This window comes from Colletotrichum fructicola (assembly GCF_000319635.2).
Source record: "Colletotrichum fructicola Nara gc5 chromosome Unknown KSG_Nara_v1_contig02, whole genome shotgun sequence".
NCBI classification, from domain to species: Eukaryota; Fungi; Ascomycota; class Sordariomycetes; order Glomerellales; family Glomerellaceae; genus Colletotrichum; species Colletotrichum fructicola.
Window position 1 is genome coordinate 422,327 of NW_027094052.1, and position 20,159 is coordinate 442,485.

At 51.5% G+C, this 20,159-nt stretch overlaps 9 protein-coding genes across 9 annotated transcripts; all 9 read right to left on the reverse strand.

Annotated features, from left to right (window-relative positions):
* Positions 1 to 17: 17 nt before the first annotated feature.
* xptC-6 (Dehydrogenase xptC) lies at positions 18 to 2,017 on the reverse strand (the record flags this gene model as incomplete). Its single annotated transcript, XM_032031675.1, has 5 exons — positions 18 to 50; positions 106 to 1,265; positions 1,315 to 1,444; positions 1,495 to 1,760; positions 1,819 to 2,017. The coding sequence occupies 5 exons, from the start codon at positions 2,015 to 2,017 to the stop codon at positions 18 to 20; spliced, it is 1,788 nt and encodes a 595-aa protein (XP_031888942.1).
* Positions 2,018 to 2,822: 805 nt separating this feature from the next.
* CGGC5_v002796 (uncharacterized protein) lies at positions 2,823 to 3,108 on the reverse strand (the record flags this gene model as incomplete). Its single annotated transcript, XM_032031676.1, has 2 exons — positions 2,823 to 2,998; positions 3,051 to 3,108. 2 exons carry the CDS (start codon positions 3,106 to 3,108, stop codon positions 2,823 to 2,825), a joined length of 234 nt encoding a protein of 77 aa, XP_031888943.1.
* A 1,862-nt stretch (positions 3,109 to 4,970) lies between these two features.
* Positions 4,971 to 5,984, reverse strand: CGGC5_v002797 (uncharacterized protein; the record flags this gene model as incomplete). The annotated part of the gene is made up of 1 exon (XM_032031678.1): positions 4,971 to 5,984. The coding sequence occupies one exon, from the start codon at positions 5,982 to 5,984 to the stop codon at positions 4,971 to 4,973; it is 1,014 nt and encodes a 337-aa protein (XP_031888680.1).
* An 801-nt stretch (positions 5,985 to 6,785) lies between these two features.
* On the reverse strand, positions 6,786 to 7,540 carry CGGC5_v002798 (uncharacterized protein; the record flags this gene model as incomplete). Its single annotated transcript, XM_066151036.1, has 5 exons — positions 6,786 to 6,808; positions 6,855 to 6,873; positions 7,075 to 7,388; positions 7,454 to 7,478; positions 7,538 to 7,540. 5 exons carry the CDS (start codon positions 7,538 to 7,540, stop codon positions 6,786 to 6,788), a joined length of 384 nt encoding a protein of 127 aa, XP_066009306.1.
* Positions 7,541 to 7,571: 31 nt separating this feature from the next.
* On the reverse strand, positions 7,572 to 8,628 carry CGGC5_v002799 (Secreted lipase; the record flags this gene model as incomplete). The annotated part of the gene is made up of 2 exons (XM_032031680.2): positions 7,572 to 8,423; positions 8,494 to 8,628. The coding sequence occupies 2 exons, from the start codon at positions 8,626 to 8,628 to the stop codon at positions 7,572 to 7,574; spliced, it is 987 nt and encodes a 328-aa protein (XP_031888889.2).
* A 1,240-nt stretch (positions 8,629 to 9,868) lies between these two features.
* Positions 9,869 to 11,517, reverse strand: CGGC5_v002800 (uncharacterized protein; the record flags this gene model as incomplete). The annotated part of the gene is made up of 2 exons (XM_032031681.1): positions 9,869 to 11,125; positions 11,188 to 11,517. 2 exons carry the CDS (start codon positions 11,515 to 11,517, stop codon positions 9,869 to 9,871), a joined length of 1,587 nt encoding a protein of 528 aa, XP_031888880.1.
* Positions 11,518 to 12,387: 870 nt separating this feature from the next.
* On the reverse strand, positions 12,388 to 14,214 carry acuE (Malate synthase, glyoxysomal; the record flags this gene model as incomplete). Its single annotated transcript, XM_032031682.1, has 5 exons — positions 12,388 to 12,436; positions 12,494 to 12,723; positions 12,778 to 13,329; positions 13,385 to 13,809; positions 13,863 to 14,214. The coding sequence occupies 5 exons, from the start codon at positions 14,212 to 14,214 to the stop codon at positions 12,388 to 12,390; spliced, it is 1,608 nt and encodes a 535-aa protein (XP_031888891.1).
* A 406-nt stretch (positions 14,215 to 14,620) lies between these two features.
* PUT3-4 (Proline utilization trans-activator) lies at positions 14,621 to 17,281 on the reverse strand (the record flags this gene model as incomplete). The annotated part of the gene is made up of 10 exons (XM_032031683.1): positions 14,621 to 15,231; positions 15,286 to 15,457; positions 15,511 to 15,686; positions 15,749 to 15,897; positions 15,948 to 16,072; positions 16,125 to 16,699; positions 16,758 to 16,874; positions 16,940 to 16,992; positions 17,068 to 17,184; positions 17,241 to 17,281. 10 exons carry the CDS (start codon positions 17,279 to 17,281, stop codon positions 14,621 to 14,623), a joined length of 2,136 nt encoding a protein of 711 aa, XP_031888890.1.
* Positions 17,282 to 18,695: 1,414 nt separating this feature from the next.
* CGGC5_v002803 (uncharacterized protein) lies at positions 18,696 to 20,024 on the reverse strand (the record flags this gene model as incomplete). Its single annotated transcript, XM_032031684.1, has 6 exons — positions 18,696 to 18,790; positions 18,857 to 18,959; positions 19,019 to 19,118; positions 19,175 to 19,251; positions 19,305 to 19,596; positions 19,660 to 20,024. 6 exons carry the CDS (start codon positions 20,022 to 20,024, stop codon positions 18,696 to 18,698), a joined length of 1,032 nt encoding a protein of 343 aa, XP_031888882.1.
* Positions 20,025 to 20,159: the final 135 nt, after the last annotated feature.

Here is a 20,159-nt window from a genome sequence, read left to right on the forward strand (position 1 = left end):
TATTTGAGATGTATGCCCTACTGAGTCTGGGCCTTGATCATGTCGGCAGCCTGGCATGATGTCAGTGACTTTCAACAAGTCTCTTATATCTCGGAAACCGCTCACCTTTTCGGCCACAGCATACACTGTCATGGACGTCGTCGCACCGACAGTGGTAGGCATCATGGAAGCATCAATGACCCTGAGCTTCTTGACACCATACACCAACAAGTTCTCATCGAGCACACCACCCCACTCACGAGGCATTTTGGCAGTGGTCCCTACAGGATGGTACACGGACGGGATGATCTGACCCCTGGCCCAGCTGACAAGCTGAGCATCCGTCGAGACACCAGTTCCGGGCGACAACTCGCGGGCTTGATACTGCGCAAGGTCCCCAGTCGTCATGAACCGGCGCATGAACTTGATGATCTCCGCCATGACGTCTAGATCGATCGAGTTAGTCGCCGCGCGGTAGTCGACAATCATCTCGCTCTCGGGCTGGGCTGTATTGAGAAGGATAGTGCCGCGAGACATGGGGTGGAGGTTCTGCACGGAGCCACCGGGCCCGTACATCATCATCTCGGAGAAGACAGTGTTCTTGGAGCGCATGAGCCGGCCGTATACCTTCTGCTGCTGCTTGTACCCTTCGACTTGCTCGGAGGTGTAGGCGGACGGCAGATGGGACTTGGGATCCTGGGCCTCGTATGTCCTGGCAAGTGTCTCGTACCGATCGGGACTGACGACGGGCAAGCCGGTCATGGAAGCAAGAGACGGCGGGCCACCACCGCCCCAGCCTCCGCCACCGGAGTTGGGAGGCTGAACACCCCATTGGTATGAGATGCTGGGGATATAGCTATGGTCCTGGAAGTTGGAGCCGACGCCCGGGAGGTCGACCTTCACAGCAATTCGGGCTTGTTCAAGGTGTGCGCGGGGACCGATGCCGCTGAGCATGAGGACCTGCGGGGTATGGACAGAGCCGGCAGCGAGAATGACCTCACGGCGAGCCTTGACCTGCACAGGGGCGGCACCGGTGTTGTTGCGTGAGACGAACTGGACGCCGGTAGCGGTGTCGCCGTCGAAGAGAATGCGGATGACCTTTGCGCCGACGATCATCTCGTAGTTGGCGCGGTTGAGGCCGTCCCAGTGGCCGGTGCGGGCGTAGGAGCGCTGGAACTGGACGGGATCCTGGGACATTGGGTACCAGTAGAGTCCCGCCTCGCCGGCACCGCTGTCGACGGGAATGGTCATGCCGGGCATCTTGGCCATGGCGTTGTACAAGGTCTCTGCGAAAGGGTTAGAATCACAAGCAGTCATGAAAGAGGGTCTACGAACTCATGATAGAGGTGAGAGGCCCCTTCCCGAAGGCAGCATAGATCTTGGAGGTTGTGCCCCAGTAGCTCATGTCATATTTGATGTTGTATTCTTGTGCTTGGGCAGCATCGGGAGGCGCGAGGGTGATGCCCTGAATGTCGTCAGCCATCGCTTAAAGATAATGTCAAGTGGGATGCTTACCTTCTTGAAGTAAGGTAGAAGATTGTCCCAATCCCAAGTAGATCCAGATCCACCGAGCTCTTTCCAGGCATTGTACTCGTCCTTGGTGCCCCTCAAGAAGACCTGGCCGTTGACACTAGAGCTGCCGCCGACCACACATCCGATACCCACAGAGAAGCTTCGGCCGTTCAGGTTGGGGCACGGCTGAGAGGTGATGTTGAACATGCGTCTGGGGTTCATGCCGGTCTGGCTGTCGTAGTAGCCATATTCGACCACCAGAACAGTATCTGCCCCTATTGTCAGACACGCACTGTACGGGAGGATCATGCAATGCCTTTCACTTACACTTTCCATCTTCGGTAAGTCTGTCTCCGACTGTCAAGCCCGAGGTCCCTCCGCCAACGATGACATAGTCATACTCAGAAGCGATCTGCTCGGCGCGGGTGAGAATGTTGACATGCTCGGGGTATTGTGTGGGCCAGGCGTATGCCAGCTGCGAAGCAGCAGCCAGGCATGACAGAACCAAACCCTTCACAGAAGGCATCGTGGCGTAACTTGACGAGACTAGCGAAGCTCAATGGAGACTAAAGTTCGAAGGAAAGCTTCAAGTCGTCCGGGCACTTCAACTGAACACAGCTTCCTGACTTCACCTGATCATTAAATATCTTCTCATGGGTAGGTAGTCCCACCGAGAGAAGGTGATCTGCACAGGGGCTTGGCATTCGGAAGAAGCCTATTTCGTCTACCACTTCAACCTCTTCCCTTGGGCCATAGCCGCATAGTAGATGCGCTCGGCACATGAATAACATCAACCATGTCAGCCCCCATTCGTCAAAAAATCACGATTCATCTCCCTTCTTACAGGCTCAACTCGACTCCATGCGGGGAACGACCCGGCATTCAACGCTCAATTTGCATGAGCCGCAGAAACCACGCGAGCGAGTGCGGGGTGATGCGCCGCTTTGGGGTTTGACAGCAGAGGTTGATTCTTCATTGGGTCAGTGAAGTGTCACGTTGCAGCCAAGAGCGTACATGTCTCGACCAATTCGTATTACCCCTAATATGAATGGGGGATTGAGCCGGAGTGGTGCACACTTTGTATGGGCTGGGCATTCATCTCTGCTTACGGCATTTGGAGCTGTCCTTTAGCCGAACTGTTTGCGTCTCTTGATCAGATGTTCACTTCAAGGCGTATTGATTTGATCGCACGGTATTCATGGCAGGACCATGTCATGGGTATTCGTGATCTAGACGACTTAATATCAAACCCCGCTCTAGTCTAGCCTCTTAGCCCATGGAGCCACGGAAATGCCATGCCTGCATGCGTTTCTCATTAGAGAGAGCCCCGATTACTCGCAATCCGCGCTTCGCACATTGCTTGTCTCATTAGGTGGAATAATAATTTGGCATTTCCCATTAACGCAGGTGCCGGAGTTCAAGATTTGGTTGAGGTTCGTCTTGCACGCCTTGCCGTCCTTTGCTGCAGAGGCTGTACCTCCAGCCCTTCTGGCATCGATCGGGCTTTCTATGGCAAGGTGTCAGTGAATCGTTTCAATCGAGGTTTATGGGAAACTTACTGCCAGCAAAAGCTCCGCAAGCCAAAGCGGCGACAAGAACAGTAATGCTGAGCTGCATGATTCGGACTATTTGAAAAGATGGGAAAGTAAATAAATGGAATCAGGTCGTCTGCGTAGCAGGAATCGTAGAACTCGGAGGATGAAAAGTAAATTCTCTTTTAATTAGTTATTCAATTCTGAAGTGGTAAACTGTCCACATTTATAGGCCTCACACACGCCCTTAGTCTTGGCGTAGCCTGACGTGGCTATCATAAGACCTTGTTTGAATAGTGCATGTATTCTAGAAAGACCACAGTCATACAAAAGCAAGATAATTTTACAAGCGAACTTTCCCCCTAGTTTTAAATGGTTTCAGTTGAAGATCCTGTCTGGGATTCGTATGACTGTGGGATGCCGATGCCTGCATCCCTGTTTTGGGCCTTGTGAACTTTCTCTGAATGCTTCCAACCATTCATAACCATACGGCAAAGCCGAAATCTGAAGAACGGAATGGCGATAAATGAATCATGCGCCTAGAGAATGGCATGCTCGTCTTTACTCCCTTTCTTTTCCGCCAAAGAACCTTTTGACCATTGCCCCGTAGTTCGTCGAGTATACATCAAACTCGAACTCGTCGAAATGATCGTTCAATAGATTTGCATAAAGAGGTCGAATGAATAGCAAATTCTTGAAGACAGTCCTGGAGTCCTCAGTTTCGTTCACGCCCCGTGCAAATGGCCACGGTTCCTCCTCTAGCCAGACATCTAGCTCCGTGTCCATGTCCGTATCCATGAATGACGAGGATTGCTGCTGAAAAGACGGATCAAGAGGCATAGACAGCGGTCGAATTTCGGGATGAAGACGCCATAATTCTATGAATTTCTTCCATTGAAGGGGAGGAGTTCGGTCCGGCCGCTCAACGTCGAGCCATGGCGATCGTGAGCCAGCTTCGACCCGCATCTCTTTCCATTGCGGGGGTGTTTTCGGCGCCTCGCGTATGAGGTAACGTATCTGAAAACAGAGAGAATCTAAGACCGTTGCTCTTGTCGGATCGCATGGTCTTCGTAGGATCAGATGTCGGAGAGAGAGGAAGCTCTGACTTCTGTGCCAAAGCATCATTGCGATGTGGTGTATCTCCTCGGTGGAGTTATCGAATTTACCTAGACGCACGATCGTGTCGTCAATCACGAGGTTTTGTACTTTGGCAACCCACTCGAGGTCTGGCAAGACCCTGCATCTCTGACGCATGTCATCGTGCCATCTTATGTGAACAAAGTCTAATCTCCAGTTGATATTGACATGCTCAGCTTTCGCAGAGCCTTTCGAGACTTCGATGGCAATCTGTGGGCGTACTATTCTGGCAACATTGCTAGCCAGAGGGTCTATGTCTGTATCGATCGCGGTGTAGTATTTCTTTTTGCAAGGTCTGGGTTTCATGACCCATTCGACGGTATCATCAAACCGGCTGATTCCGCTACCATCGACCAAAAAGTATCTGGGCTCGAGGTAAAATTCCTCCCATATCATGAATTTGAGACAATTGGGAAGCTTCGGGAAGAGCTCGAAGCTGCTCAATGCCGGCTCGGGGTCGTTGCTGGTGGACATGACGCTTGCTGCTGTTCTCGAGTGGTTCCTTGCATGACCATACTTGAAGAAATGCGTGTTACTAAAGCCTTGAGACTGTTCGACTACGAAGTTTTATACATTCTATCACGCACCCTGATATTGAATTATGACTCAAGATGAAAACTCTACCGGCTTGTATGACTCGACCTGCTGCTAAACTTGGTTGGCGCGACCCTTTCGAGTTTCCAAACTCTATGGCTAGCGTCAAGCTCATCACATCCGTACGACTTGGAGATTTGATAGATCAAACGAGGGTTGATGTTTTGGTCTCATATATCGTGTTTGGAAAATGTTGCTCTTGGTCCGATGATTGCCCTACCTGCCTGAAATGAAAGCCCGACGTACTAGCTCATCGTAATTGCAGATGAGCTGGCGATCTAGAGGCAAGACCGACAATCCAGGAGAGGGTAAATACAAGAAATGGCCTGTGTGGCGGAGAGAGAACAGTTCTGAAAACATTACTCTGGTGTCTGTGATTTCGTCTCCGGTGATCTTAAAACATGCATGCGGATCCTCTGGCTCCATAAAACGATCCCACTGAACCTCTTCTACTCCTCCGTGCCGTTCAATGTCAAGCCACGGCGACTGTGAAATAACGCCCACTTTCAAGTCTTTCCACTGAGGTGGTGTCGCCGGTGCCTCACGCAGAAGGTATCGGATCTGGAAACACAGAAGCGGTGTGTCAGAGTCTTGGTTTCGATGCCAAGGAACCCTTTGCAGGGCCAAGTTCCGCAGAGAGCCAAGAAGTCTTTTGCTTTCCCAAAGACAGAAGGCAGTAAGTGTGATCATGTTCCTGAAGAATCCGCGGGAGATGTCCTTTTGAAACAGATCATGATCTAGGACCATATTTTGTATATTGCTAAACCACTCAACCTGTGGTATGAGGTTTCCCGAGCCCTCGGGGACGGCCTTGGCGACATGGACAAAATCAAAATCCCAGCTGATGTTTGCATGTGCCACCTTGGATTTTCCCTTCGCCCTGCGTGTCTTGATTCTGTGTTGTTGATGCTCGTCCACGGTCATGCGTGGTATTGTGATTGTGAATTTTGGGCGAATCCGGCTTGCAACGAAACTAGAAAGCTCATCTATCTGCGTGTCGATCGTCTTGTGGTAGGACGTTTGCGGCCCTTTGGGTCTGAGAGCCCATTCAAGCGGGACCTCGAACTCATCTTCCCGCGACCGGCCCCGGTAGACCGGGTATGTAATGAAATAGCGTGGCTGGCTGTAGAACTCTTTCCATATCATGGACTTGATACAATTTGGGAATTTCGCGAAGAGCTTGAAGTCGGAAAGAGCATGCGCCGTCTCGTTGGCGGCGTTGGGAGGCATGGTGTCTGTCCACCTCCCCAAGGGTGAAGTTGTTCGTGAAGAAACAAATGCACCTTGAAAGAGTGAAATAATTTCGGTCGTTCATTTAAAAAGCTTAACACATCTGGAGGCCGGCCCTGGAACCGTGATGGCTAATGTTGTGACTCAAGATCTGAAATTCGCGGTGGCGTCAAATTTTGTTGTTCAGTTGCTGCGTTTGGACCGGATGCCCAGTAAGGTTGCCAAGTAGCAGCCATTCGTGTCTTTTTCGTCCTTCTGGATCAGTGGCACAGGGTCGGTGAACAACGCCGACTGCATGATGCAGATCCTCGGTGTTCCTTGTTTGCTCGGACCGCCTCCCCAGAGTCCTTGCTAGAATGTCGTAATTGAGTGTTCATTGCGACATTGTCGCATTTCGAGTGTCGTCCATATCCGCTTACCTGCTTAAATTACTTAACAGGCCAGCCCTACTGCATGCCGAGCATACGTCCCGTACACAGCTGATCATGGTTAGCAGACGGATGAAGTTATTGAGCCTACTAGGATTGGGAAGTTAGCCGGTTAGAATCTAGATTTAGGATAGGTCTAAGGTACACAACTACATATGCTCAATGTAACTACGTGACAGTCAGGGCACAGTGGCGAGTCCCTTTTGACCCTAGACTTTTGCTCAGTGCTTAGTTGTCTACAACTCTACATCCGTGTCTGTACTGATCTCAACACAAATCGTGCGACTTTCACAGCTCGTCAGAGCCTCCCCTCCTAGCTCTATCCCCAACTTTATATGTTGCCTCATGCGCTTCAATAATTTCCTTGGCAATCTCAGTCCAGAAGCCACACGCCGACTTTGTATTCTGGTCGTCGGGAACATCGAGCGTGAACGCAGAGTACACCAGTTCCGGCGGCCCGACTGTGAGCACATTGGTCAGCTCGTCCCCGCTACCATCTGCCACGGTCCAGGTCGGCGGCTCCCAAAACAGAACCTCTGGCATCATAAGTGTATTCGGGTTTCCACCCGAAAGCGCAAATGACGCGAAGTAGGTCTGGTATGCCTCGGCTAGGTCGCTATCGACAAGGAGGAAAGTTAGGCATCAGCCTCAAGGGTGCTAACATTGTTCTTCTCCAAGATGGCCTTAGCTTCGCTGTAGTAGTTGGAGAACAGGGGCACCAAGTCTGATGCGCGGCGGGCTAACGAGGCAGTCGGGAACCCGTATCGCATCATGTGCGATATGCTTGGGTATGCCGAGTACAGGTCACGGGTGTTGCAGGTGAAGCTGGCGTCGCGGATTACGGTCGCGATGCAGAGTCGATAGTCGCCGTCATAGGGGGCTTCGGTACAGGGGTATTGGGCGGCTATCTTTTGTCGTTGAGATACCAGCTCGGCCCCGGGGAGGAAGACATCGAGGAACTCGGTAAATGTGTCGGCTGAGGTCACAAAAGGCGGTGTGAACGAAGCAGTCTCGTTCAGGACGTGCGAGATGATCGTCGACTGAATCGAGGACTTCCAATATTTACCTGAGGATTCGGTGTCAGCTAACGTTTACCACCTTCAGTTGAGAATGTTGATAACTCACCATTCGCGAACGAAATAGTTGGAATCGTGGTGATTCATTTGTCGTCCACGGCTGGTCCAACAGGAAACAAACCAGTTTGATTGACAGTGTCAAAAAGCGCCTGGTTCGCCGCTGTTAGGTTCGTAGACTCCTGTAAACAGGTAAGATTGAAGGCAAAGCCACAACCGGCAAGATTAGAGAAGTTCTGGTAGACCTGGTCCAACTTGCCCATCGGGCTATTGTCCCAGGCCCATTCAAACGCTGGGCTCTGAACAGCAAAGGTCTTGAACGTGGGATCGACAGCACCATCTTCGCGAATAAGATGATGGAGAATAGATCCACCACCAGCGGACTCGCCCCAGGCACTGACTTGAGACGCATCGCCGGACACCTTGTTAATATACTTCTGTACCCATTCGAACAGAAGAGCTTGGTCGTACAGTCCGGCGTTTGGCTGAGCATTCTTCTGCATAAAGTCTCCTGATAGCCAGCCATAAGCACCGAGACGATAATTACCAGCGACGAATATTGTCTGGTAGTTGCTCGCAGCGATGATTGACTGGCCGGTGTACAAAGGACCGATCTGGTTCTTGCTGCCGAATGCGAACGCGCCGCCATAGATCCATACGACCACCGGCAAAGGCTTCCGCGGGGGGTTGTCAATCACGGTCTTGGGCACGTATAGGTCAAGGAATAGGCAGTCTTCGCCTTGCGGAGTGACCTGGTCATCAGGGGTATCGACTGGGCTTTGACCACCTGGTGCGTTACGAAGACCATTTGGGTCAATCTGAATACAGTTGCGTCCGTTGCTGACAGGCTGAATGGCTGTGCTTGTTGACGTCGGGAAGTCTGGGGCGCCGAAACGCGGGGGGTCGGCACCAAAACGGACGTTCTCGAATAGATAAATCTGTGCAAACTGTCAGTAGAGGCTCTGACAATGGACCAAGCGTGTCCTTATCTGTCTGTCTGTTACCTACATCTGGATCATCTGCCATAGGTTGGCCTTCGTACACTCCCCAGTGCAGCTCCAGCGTCGGTGGCACTGTTGCCTCGGCGTGCAGAGCTGGAAGATGGGCAAAGCCCAGGCTGTATAACAGCAACTTTTCAAACATCGTGAGGGCGCAGATCGAGGCAAGACTGGGCCTTTGAGCACAGGTACACAGTATCTGGCGTGGGCATCATATCTGGGTCAAATTCAACTATTTATGGTCTTTGGAGCAGTGCTGATTTTTACAAAGTCGTCTGCAGCTGTCACCGTGTCATTCGCGGTGGCGTTGAGCTGAAATTAAGCGTGGGCAGGGAAACACCCTTCTCGACGGCTCCGAGGCTCGCAACGCGTGCAGGCTGGCATGGCCTCGACGGATATGGTCAAGGTTGCCAGATATTCAGCCAGCCAGCCTTTTCCCAAGCCTGAAAACGTGTATATGGACCTACTACTCAACTGCCGATTGTGCCAACCCCGCACCTGTGTCCAGCGGGACGGCACGCAACTAGAGTCAGCGGCTGCAACCGGATGGTCCAGCCAAGCGCCGCCCATGTGGGTTTCAGGTTGGGGGAATCACGAGACATAGATTTATGAAGTCCTTCATCCATGACTAATCAAACTGGCCATCGGAGAATATTCTCAATTAAGCCTCCGTGGCGTGAAGAATGTGTGGAAGTCGTGCTGTGGTGTGGTGGTCGCTATGTAAACATTGGCATGAGCATGAAGTGTTGCCCCAGCGACGTGCAACCATTCATGCCTATCCATTCTTATATGTCGGAACATGAACACCTCAATTTCACGGTCTCTTTCGATTTGCTCTGCTGACAGGGCGGCCCTCGAATTATGGAGGGTTGCCTTCCGGCTTACGCGTTCTTGAAGTCGCCTACGTTCGGGAACAACTTTTAGGTAGTGAACGCCACTGAGGTCTCGAATGATCGATCAAGTGCATAGCACTAAGCTCTTCAGACTGTCGTCTGCTTCTCGCCATGTCGCGTGAGGGGCGAGGGCATTCGTCAAATTTGTAGGGGCTAACTAAAACCCAGCTACATCGAGATGCTGTATAAGTAATAGTAGCAGCTAGCCGAGAGCAATCCATTCAATGTCGACAGACATCATGTCGTCGCTAGATTTTCCGTGCCATGTCAGCCTATTTGAGCTATGCTGATATTGCCCAAAAAGATCTCGGCAATCACATCATCTCCGCGACATTATTCACCTTTGGCGCACTCTAAGATAACCAAAGAAGGCCTTTGGCCACTTGCCGGAGCGCCTCCAGAAGTAACTCGATGGTGACCAGCAAGATAGTCTACTGAGGTTTTCCTACTGGTTTCCGCTATGTGTTTTATAATTTTGCCGTCTCTTCCCGCTCATCGTTCTAGAAGAAAGTTGACCAAGAAGCTCTCCGGTACCTCATCAGAGTCGCGATCAGAGCTTTCTGTATCTTCCAAGTTTGAATCTTCATCAGGGGGCTGTGGAGGCTTTGGTATGACCTTGTAGCCCTGGAACGCACATTCCAGGTTCTCGACTTGGAACGTGTCTATCCAAGTGAGCCCCTTAAAGCCAGTGCAGGTGGCATTGAAGTCGAGGAAACCGTGGCTTTCCACCGGCTCTTCTCCGAGCTTCTCTTTACCCTTCCAGAGAAAATAAAGCCGTCGGCAGCCCTCAAACGTCTGTCGCGAATTCGGCTTGCGCTTCTTGCGCGTTTGCGGACGCCGCGCTTTGCTGCCAAGGGCAGCCGCGGAACGTTTTCTTGACTTGCCTGTTGGCTGCTCAGGTGCAGCATCATCATCGTCCCGTTCGAGCGGTCGTTCTACAATATATGGCTCGATATTTTCCAGAGGCGGGACATCAGAATATTCATCTTCGTCCAGAAATTCTTGCGCCCACCCATTTGAAGCCTTAATCAGAGTATCTTTGGAGAAAGAGAGGAGCATGATACCGCTCACAACGCCAAAGCTCATGCTGGCAGTAAGAAGTCCATCCCTTCCTTCCATCCCCGGATGGTCCTGGATGTTCAAATGAAACACAGCGCCATACATCGCATACTTCATCTGTAGTTGAGGGCACTTGACGACGTATGACCCGATGGCGTCTCCGAGAAGCATTTCCTTCGGCGTAAACTCCAGAATGTCCTCTTCCTTGAGTCTCGCCTCAGCAGCTTCGGCGGATTCTGAGAGGTATTTGCGGTGGTCGTCCATAGCTTGCTGCCATGGCTTCTTTGGAGGAACATACTTAGAAGAACTAGTAGGACCAGACTGAAACTTTGCGTTCTCTGCCAGACCTGTGTTCTTCACTTCCTCCCTGTCCCAGCCAATAACGGCGAAAGGCTTTCCGTTGAGGAGTCCCGGAGCTAGGTAAAGCCCGTCGATCTCCTCTACCATTGAGGGAATCTCAAACATCAGTTGAGGATCGATATCGTGAAGAACAATAGGCTCAGGCGTGACATTTGGATCTGGCTCCCCATCCTTTAAGAAAAAGTGTTCTTTGAAGAGATCGATGTCCCAAGCCGCCTTGATGGTAGGGTCACTAAATTCGAGGAATATTGACTCCTTTTCCCGACGCATCCGCTCGGCATCTTCGAATGCCGAATCGATCACATCTGCACGTTTGGCAAGTTTATCGCACTGCATGGAGTCAGTATCGCTCACGAGTGCCATCAATGCCCCTATCTTCCCGGTTCACTTACTAGGCCCGTCTTTACCATCTCACGGAGGTCGTAGCGCAAGCCGCTAAGTGTCTTCATCTTCATATGCGTGAGTCGCAGATCATAGAACATTGACTGCGCTTTGAACCACTCCTTCTTCTTAAAAAGCTTTCTGGCTTCAGCGACTGTTGATCTCCTCTTGTCGGGATCCTCAATGTCATCGGGGAAACAGAGCTCGCGCAGCCGGGCCCCATCGACGCGGGCGATCCCTTCGAACAACAGGGTACCGTCTACATACTCGAATCCTTCGACGCGACATTGCATCACAAAGTTGCGACGGTACTCGAGCTCGCTTCTCAATTCGGCCGCCATATCCGCATAGTTCTGGGTGTCTCAAGGGAGCTTATGTGCAACAGACTGTCGGCCGATGAAGATGTTGAGCGTTGATGACAAGGGTGTAGCGTCCAGACGCGCTCGCTAACCCCAGATCCAGCTGACGCGAATGCATGTTGGGCTGGGCGTCAGGGGCGGCACGTGACCGTGTCTCAAACTCTCGCGATGGCTTGCGGAAATTACCTCATCATGAACTTCATATTATCGTTTATCCTCGTAACTTCATATCACATTTTCAACTTTCAAGAATTGTCTTTTGTTGATAGCTTGCACTTGTGGCTTTTCTCATCCAGCATCAGAGCTCGGCCGGCACCCTAACCTACTGTTGTCTATCGCCTCCACACCCCAGTACTTCAATGAGCTGCTATTAACAATATTCAAGACGAGCTTTCATGGAAACGAGTCAAATCAACTTGCCCAATACCTGGAAGCTGGTCGATTCAACAAGAAGAACTGATGCGAAGTCGACAAACAGTGAGGCCGCAAGAAATCGTCAGGCCAGTCACAGGACCCGCATGTCGCTGCCGGCAGTGATGGTCCTGTGGAGGCCGATGATCTGCATACCCACTCATGAGTGGATTACTCAACGCGGCGTTGTGGCAGAGTGGTCTAATGCGCAAGACTAGAAATCTTGTTCCTTCGGGAGCGTCTGTTCGAATCAGGCCAACGTCGGTCTTTTGCTTTTTGGACGGCAGAAGTTGTTTTTGCAGTAGCAAACTGCAATGTATCGTGTCATTATTTCATAAGCTCATCTATGCTAAAAGACTTCAATCTTTCTGCGAGTGACGCTGGCTTGGTTCCTGCTCATCTCGTTTTGCGACGCTCTAGTTTTAATCCACACGATCCCTTTCACAACTTTCCCGAGGGAGAGATTGAGGTAATCTCATCATACAAAAGACTATGGGAAAGCAATTAGCAATCGATTTTTGTTACGAGAATAACGAGGAACACTCACGTTGTGACGAAACTGGCATAATCCTCGCCTGTCACTTGCGGCCTCAAGTACTTGGCAGCGAGCTCAAACTTGTTGTTCGCAGGCGCAGAAGCAGCCAGCTCTTTCGTGAGTTGGTCGAGGGTGCCGAGCACGTAGGTCTTGTCGAGCTTGGTTCCTTCAGCGGTGCTCACGCCGTGCTTGACCCATTGCCACAATTGTGTTCGAGACACTTCGGCGGTAGCAGCGTCCTCCTGCGACATGATTAGCCACCCATCCATGAATCTCTCGAGTACAGAATTACTTACCATCAAGTAGTTGATGGCGCTGCAGCCAACACCGCGCAGCCAACCCTCCATGTAAGCCAAGCAAATGTGCAAGTTCTTCTTCACACCGTCATCCGTGATCTTTCCAGGAACAACCGAGTTAAGCAAGTCGTCCCTCGTAATGTTCACCTCCGGCCTGATAAAGATCTGGTTGGCAGTGGGCATGTGCTCGTTGAAGACTTCGCTCGCGATGGACGCAAGCGCGGGGTGCGCAACCCAGGTGCCGTCGTGACCCGCCTTGACTTCGCGAAGCTTGTCCGCGCGGACGCTCTCCATGGCCTTCGCGTTAGCAGCGGGGTCGTCCTTGCGCGGGATGAGGGCAGCCATGCCGCCCATTGCGTGAACGCCGCGACGGTGACAGGTGCTAATCAGGAGCTTGACGTAGGCGTCCATAAAGGGGACGGTCATGGTGACGTCGGCGCGATCGGGGAGGATGAAGCCAGGGCGGTTACGGAAGCGCTTGATGAAGGTGAAGATGTAATCCCATCTACCGCAGTTGAGGCCGGAGCTGTGGTCTCTAAGCTCGTAGATGATCTTGAGAAACAAAGTTAGCAAAAAAGTCGAAAGCCGCTCTTGGAGGACGACGAACCTCATCCATCTCAAAAGCCGCACTGATAGTCTCAATCAAAACAGTGGCTCTGATTGTTCCCCGGGGAATGCCAACGTAATCCTGAGCCATGTTGAAAACGTCGTTCCACAACCTCGCCTCGAGATGCGACTCCATTTTCGGCAAGTAAAAGTAAGGACCAGTTCCTCTTGAAATCAGCTCCTTGGCGTTGTGGAAGAAATACAAGCCGAAATCAAAGAGAGCTCCGGACATAACGTCTCCGTCGACGGTGAAGTGCTTCTCATCCAGATGCCAACCACGCGTTCGGCAAATTAAAGTGGGCAAAGTACGGTCAGTTCTGAGCTTGTACTCTTTCTCGCCCAACTTGAAGTCCACCTGACGACGGATAGCATCGTACAAGTTTGCCTGGCCCTGAACCATGTTGTCCCAAGTAGGTCCGTTTGAGTCTGCAGGCGGTTAGTCACACATCTCAAACGCAAAGTTGTCTCAATTAACACACCTTCAAAATCCGCCATATAAGCCCAAACGTCAGAGTTGAGTGCGTTCACAACCATCTTGCGGTCTGTGGGTCCAGTAATCTCAACTCTGCGATCAACGAGACCAGGCGCTGGCGCAGCGCCCTTCCAGTTGTTGTCATCGCGGATGTGCTTGGTTTCGGGGAGGAAGTCGGGTAACCTGCCCTGGTCGGTCTCGATCTGTCGCTGTTCCCTCAACTTGAGGAGCTTCCTGCGGGTAGGCTCGAAACTGCGGTGGATAATTGCCAGAAACTTGACTGCCTCTTCAGTGAGAATAAGCTTGGTGGCTTCGCTACCAGCGCCAAGGATGGCGACGTTGCCCGTTGATTGAGTCATTGTGCGGAATGAAATTTTGCGATAATTGACCAGTGATCAATGAATGTTTTCTGTCTTTGAAAGGCCTCTAAATGATGTCAGATGCGATGTAGGTTATTCTTAAATATATTTGAAGCCGAATCGCGGTCTCCGATACCTGTTCGGCTCGTACCCGTTGGTGTTTAATTCTCGCACGCTCACCCGAGTGTAGCTCGGCATAGAGCCGAGCTATCTTTCATTGTGTGCGGATGTCATCCGATTGGCCCCACCCAATCTCTCCAGGTCGCCTGCGGTCGAACGGAAACCATCCATCTTGTAGGGCAGGCCAATCACACGTGGCATATCGAACTTCGGAGGTTTGGAGTAAAGGAATTATCTCGGGAATATGCGGCAATCACTTCAATTAGATTCGGCTGACTGAGACGCATCATGATCCGTATCCACCAGGTGCCATCATCTTCTCCAGCTCGGCCCAGTCCAGCTGATCGACTCCGGTAAGCGGAAGCGTCGGGTCGTTGAAACTGGCGTAGATACCCTCGGCTTCCAAGCTGAACTCCTGCCCTAGACTTCCGTTCAAATCCAGACCGAAAAGCTGGTCGGGGTCATACGACTCGGCCGACTCGGTGCCAAACATCTCGCCATCCCACGACGGTTGCGTCGAAGGGCTCGGGTCGGGCGGCGATAAGACGACTTGCGAGCCCGACCCCTCGCCAGATTGCCCCGGAGTGCCCTGAGCCCCGGATCCTCCCGCGTGGGGTTCCCCGTGGGGTGTTCCAGAATCTTTCATCTGCACGTCACCATCCTTTTCGGGTGGAAAGTACCTCGATCCCCACACATGTGCTTCTAGCTGCTTGATCTCTTTCAGACGATGCGAAGCCGCATTATTACCCGCTGCAGAGAGATACTCGAGGACTTCCACAGCTTGATGTAATTCCTGAGGGGGTGGTTTTTGGCTGTCGTTCTTATGGGCGAACCCTCGCATGATGAGTACGAACGCTGCTGAGAAGGCTGCGTCTAAATCGAAGAATGCGAAAGGAGCTGAACCAAAGTTAGCGTCAAGATGAATTTATAATCGCAGCAATATGTACTTACCAATCTCGTCTTGCTTCTTCATAGCATATAGAATGCGGATGGTCCTCAATGCTGCCTCGTTGCAAAGCAAACACAGCTGCGAGATTGCGGGTGTGACGATTTGCTTCTGGGTATCTTGCACCTTATCCTTGACTTTCTGAAGTAATATCGGTCGAATGCAGAGGATGATTGCCTTTGATAAAGTTAGTGATTTGACGATGAGACTTATTTCCATGAGTGTAGTACCGAGAACAGCCTCAAATACAGCGAAGAGCCGGATCTTGTGACCTCAAGCTCCTTGCTCTTGAAGTCGATTGCGATATTTAGTGGAATAGAGCGCCCTGTGTCGTATAATGACTGAAGAACGTTGCGCATCTTCTTAATGAGATCACCCTGCGATAGGCCGCCATTGCTGTACAGTGCTGCAGACTAGTGTTAGTTGACACCTCCTAGCATGTGGGGCTTTTGTAACCGTGAGACTCACAAGTCATGATCTCTGAAGTGGCGCGAGCAATCCGAACGTTGATGTTCAGTGCCTCTGGTGACTCAAATCCGGGCGATGGTCCCGGCAGGTCGAACGTAATTTGGCGGTCATCAACAGATGCTGGCAATCCCAGACCTGCTGATATGCGTCTGCAAAAATGTCAGAATGAATTCCTAACCCCTTTTCTGGGAATGCATACTGGTCAAGCATATATGCAGTCCACCATATCCTTGTACGGTGGGCTCTTTCTGAAGGCAGACATTGCTGCTCGGCAAAAGGCAGGTTGCAGCCCAATGTCAGAGCAAGTCGTACAGCAGTGCCGACCTGCAGCTTGTTAGTCTTCATCCACAGGCTTGGAACGAGGCAGCGATCGTACAAAGAAGTATGAGTCCTTCTTCCTGTCACACCATTGCAGATACGTTGTCGCAAGACATAATATCTCGACTCCCACAATGCCGTACTCGCTGATACTGTGGAGAGGCGGAAACCTCTTCATAGCTTCCGCGAAATAAAACGCTCCTGGCGGGCCATCGTAGATCCTCCTGTCGGCCTCCATCAACTTGCCCATCGCCATCACCAGCAAGTAAAGCGTGAACCATGGCGTCTTCATCTGCTTCGCTCGGGTAGCCTGGTTCTGGAATAATAATGTCAGGTTGTCTGCAAAGGTCCTCTGGTCGATGAAATGTTGGTTGCCGCTCATGTAGTCATTAAACAGTCCCAGTAGACGATTCGACTCTGCCTCCCCCGGCATAATTTGAGGCGGGATGCCTCTGATCAACTCTTCTGTTGAAGTCCATTCTGGTGTGAAAGGTGCGTCTTGCTGCTCATCATGCGTTGTGCGCATCTCTGGTGAGTCTTGTTCTGGGGATCCTGTGTCTCTACCGGAGTTCTCATGGAACAAATTTCGGACGCGCTGCTCGAACAAGGGGCCAGGTGCGCGTTCTATTGAGGCTATTGCAATCGTGTAAGTTCTCTTTAGCATCGACACAAAGGGGAGACTTGTTCTAACAATAACTAGGTGGCGGTGGTACTTCGCCTGTTGGTTCTGTGGGTGCAATGCCCAGAGTGTTCTCCAAAGCCACTGAAACACCGCCCGGGGCTGGGGCCGGTGTTGATGACTTGAGCTCTATGATAAGACAAATGTTACTCTTCCATTATCCAATCCCCTTCGAAGAGATGAAGCTTGCGCACCTCTTATTTGAGACTCATATCGTGTGACTGTTGCCCTCAATTCTTGGACATATCTAGCGGGACAGATTAGCTTATCGGCGATTCCCAAATCTGGCGTCAACCACCGAAAAAGTCAATTGGGCCCTTACGCTTCAGAGTATCGCTGTCGGCCCGCGCCAAATTCACAGTCAAGCTTATTCCTGACGCAGTTGCGACACGGCTGCTCGCCTGAGCATTTCACCTTGCGACGCCGACAGGTGTTGCAGCTGTGCGTCGCCAAGTCAGCAGCACGTCTTGTGCGATGAGGTCATTGAAGACTGACGCGTTGGCCGATCGCTGTTTGCCCGGCGGTTGCTGAGGCATTATGGGCGCATTCAAAAAACGTATGTGGTGTATCGTTCGTTTCCCGCAGCCGTTTGACCGTTACAGAAGTCTCTTCTCACTCTCGTCGGAAATGCGACAAAAGAGTACTATTAAAATCGGTTCACGGGTCGTGTGTCCCCAATTGAGAGGCGCAAAAGTCTTCCGATGCCGTTGAGGTCGATCGGTGGGCGGCCAATGAGAACACTGTGGGAAACTGGGAAATGAGGGGTGGCACGGTTCTGTAGCCCGGGATACCGATCCCCGATAGTCGGCGTATCTTGATAGCCAGTGTAATCGCCCCGCATGTGAGACTCTTATCTATCTATCGCGAGTAATGCACTGATACAATGTCCGATCACATGACGCTTAGGTCTTCCTTTCCAGCCATCTACGCTTTGATTTGTGAATGATAATGACGGCAGTCGTCAGGTCGAGCATTGTGTGATCCTGAAGGTGGATTTTGTACCACTCGATGCCCCAATCTGGGTGGGTGTCTCATAGCATTGACTTGCACAAGCCGTCGAAGACCCATGTTCGCGGGATGGACATGTGAGATATGGGGGGAAGAACTGGTATTTGTAGGTGTGCATCCCTTCAAAGCACAGGCCTTCGGGGACTGCCCGAATCTCGAGTTCGGTCGAAAGGGCCGAATCGCTTCCACGGGTCATGTTTGAGATGGTATTTGTGTCTTCAAACCAGGTCCAGAAACGTCATCATTCTTGCGTGTGTTATTCATGCTTGTAGCGGATATCTAAGATGGTGCGACGGATGGAGAGCCGAGGACGAAAAAGACTCGGCCGTCTTCCGAGGCGCCTCAGATAAGCCCTGCGGCACCTGCTATCCACATTGCCGACGGCGAAGCCAGCTGCGACGCCGAAGCCGCTCTGCTGGGACACGGGGTTGTTCCCTGGTTACTCCACAAATGAGGCGCACGACCCCAAGATCGTCCGCAACGCAATGTTACCCTCGCGATTTTATTTCCGATTTTGATCATCTTGGCGTCAAGACAGTGAACGTTGAATCAGTTGTATAGGGGCCATAGAGCTCAGCATTTAATTCCAAGGTTGGTGAATCGTTTTCAAAAGTTCATGACCAGCATGCAATGCAACAGTGCTCTTATGTGTTAAGGGGCCATGCAGCAGCACATGATAGTTATGCACAGCAGATGTTAATTTGATGTCAGGAGTGACGAAGAATATTCCAATAATCTTTAGAGATTACGTGAGTTACTTCACGGCAACTATTTACTAGTGTTCAAAAAGCTAAATACTGAATCGTAGGTTATCGTCTTATGTGCATCCACTCTCAAGCATGCCCATTAGACAACAGGAGAAAATTGCCCCGCTCACAGTTGTCGCACACCCGAAGCAGTCATTGGTCAGTCCACCCTGTGAACTGTTTGAATAAGTCCACCTTAGTAGTTGTTGGGGCAGCGCAGAAGCTGGTTGGAAGCGAGGACCTTGCTGCCACAGCCGTGGTTGCCCATAGAGTAGCACATTCCGTGGGAGTCTATGACGAATGAGTCAGTCAATTGATCTTCGGAGAGGAGAAATATGAAGAATTATCTTCACGTACTGGAACCGCCAGCATCGCTGGACTCATGCATGATGTGAGCCTCGTAAGGAGTCACGGTGGGGTTCGAGCAGGCTCGCTTGGAGTTGACGTCGATGTGCTGGGTCTGTTCCCTTGTGATTAGCAATCCGTCGTTTGTGTGGATGGTGCAGGGTCAATACGTACCACAATGACACCCTTGTCAACGCTGAAATGGGGTCTCTCCCACAGGAAGCAGACGTTGAAAGCACCGCAGGTGCCAGAGTAGCTGATACCGGTGGTCACACTACAAAAGATGTTAGCCACAATAAGACACCCTGGAGACGTCCAGGGGTTGCGTACCTGTCCGGAGTGTGGCCAATGCTCAGGCCAAAGGTGCTGAAGAACGTGGAGGCAGCCTTGGTCCAACCCTTGCCGAACTGGAAGCCGGTCAGTAAATTGAAATCTTGCGCATGGTGCTTACTGGACTTACTGAAGGGATCTGGCCAGTGCCTCCAATGGTAACGCCCGAGACGTGGGTGACGGAAACAGTCTTGGTGACGGAGCCCGTGCCGCACTGAGCATCCGAGACGTAGTGGTAGTTTCCGTAGACATTGCTGTTCAATGATTGTCTGACACCGCGAGAGATGTTGTCGATGCAGCTGCTCGAGCAACGAAGCCTGTTGTCGTAGAAGCACATGTCGGGGAAGGCCCGCTTGCTGACATGCTTGGTGGGGATGTCAATGGCTGCATTAGGATCGTCTGCGTGAGCAATGAGAGAATCTCTGTTCAATAGGTTAGTAAAAGGCAATACAGAGGCAGAATGTGTGCGCAGTGGATAAACATACTGGAAAGCCTTGACCTCCGCGTCCGTGGGAATGAAGTTGCCATTTGAATCAAAGTACTCGGGGAGGTTCATGTAGTGGGTCTTGAACTGCTCCGTGGTGAGAGCAGAGACGTTGAAGTCCTGGTACGTCAATTGCTTGCCGTCAACCGTGACCTGCTTCTCCAGCATGGGAATGCCATCGTAGAGAGTGGCTTCGGGAGTCCAGTGGTTGTAGTCGAACGCATCGTAGGGCTTGTAGGTGGTCAAGTTGCCCTCGACCTCCTTGGTGAAGAGGGGGGTGCGGGTATCTTGGTTTGAGTCCTGGCGCGTCACCACGCGAGCTTGCACGTGGCTGATGGCCAAAGCGAGGGAAAGTAAACGAAGCATTGTGCAAGGAATGTCGTGGCTGCGCAGGGGAAAAACAAATCAAGCTTGCTTAGAGAATGCGGAGGGACTCGGATGACTTGGCGAGAAAAGCTTGATCGGAGCAAGCGACATTGTCATCTATTATAACTTCTGTCA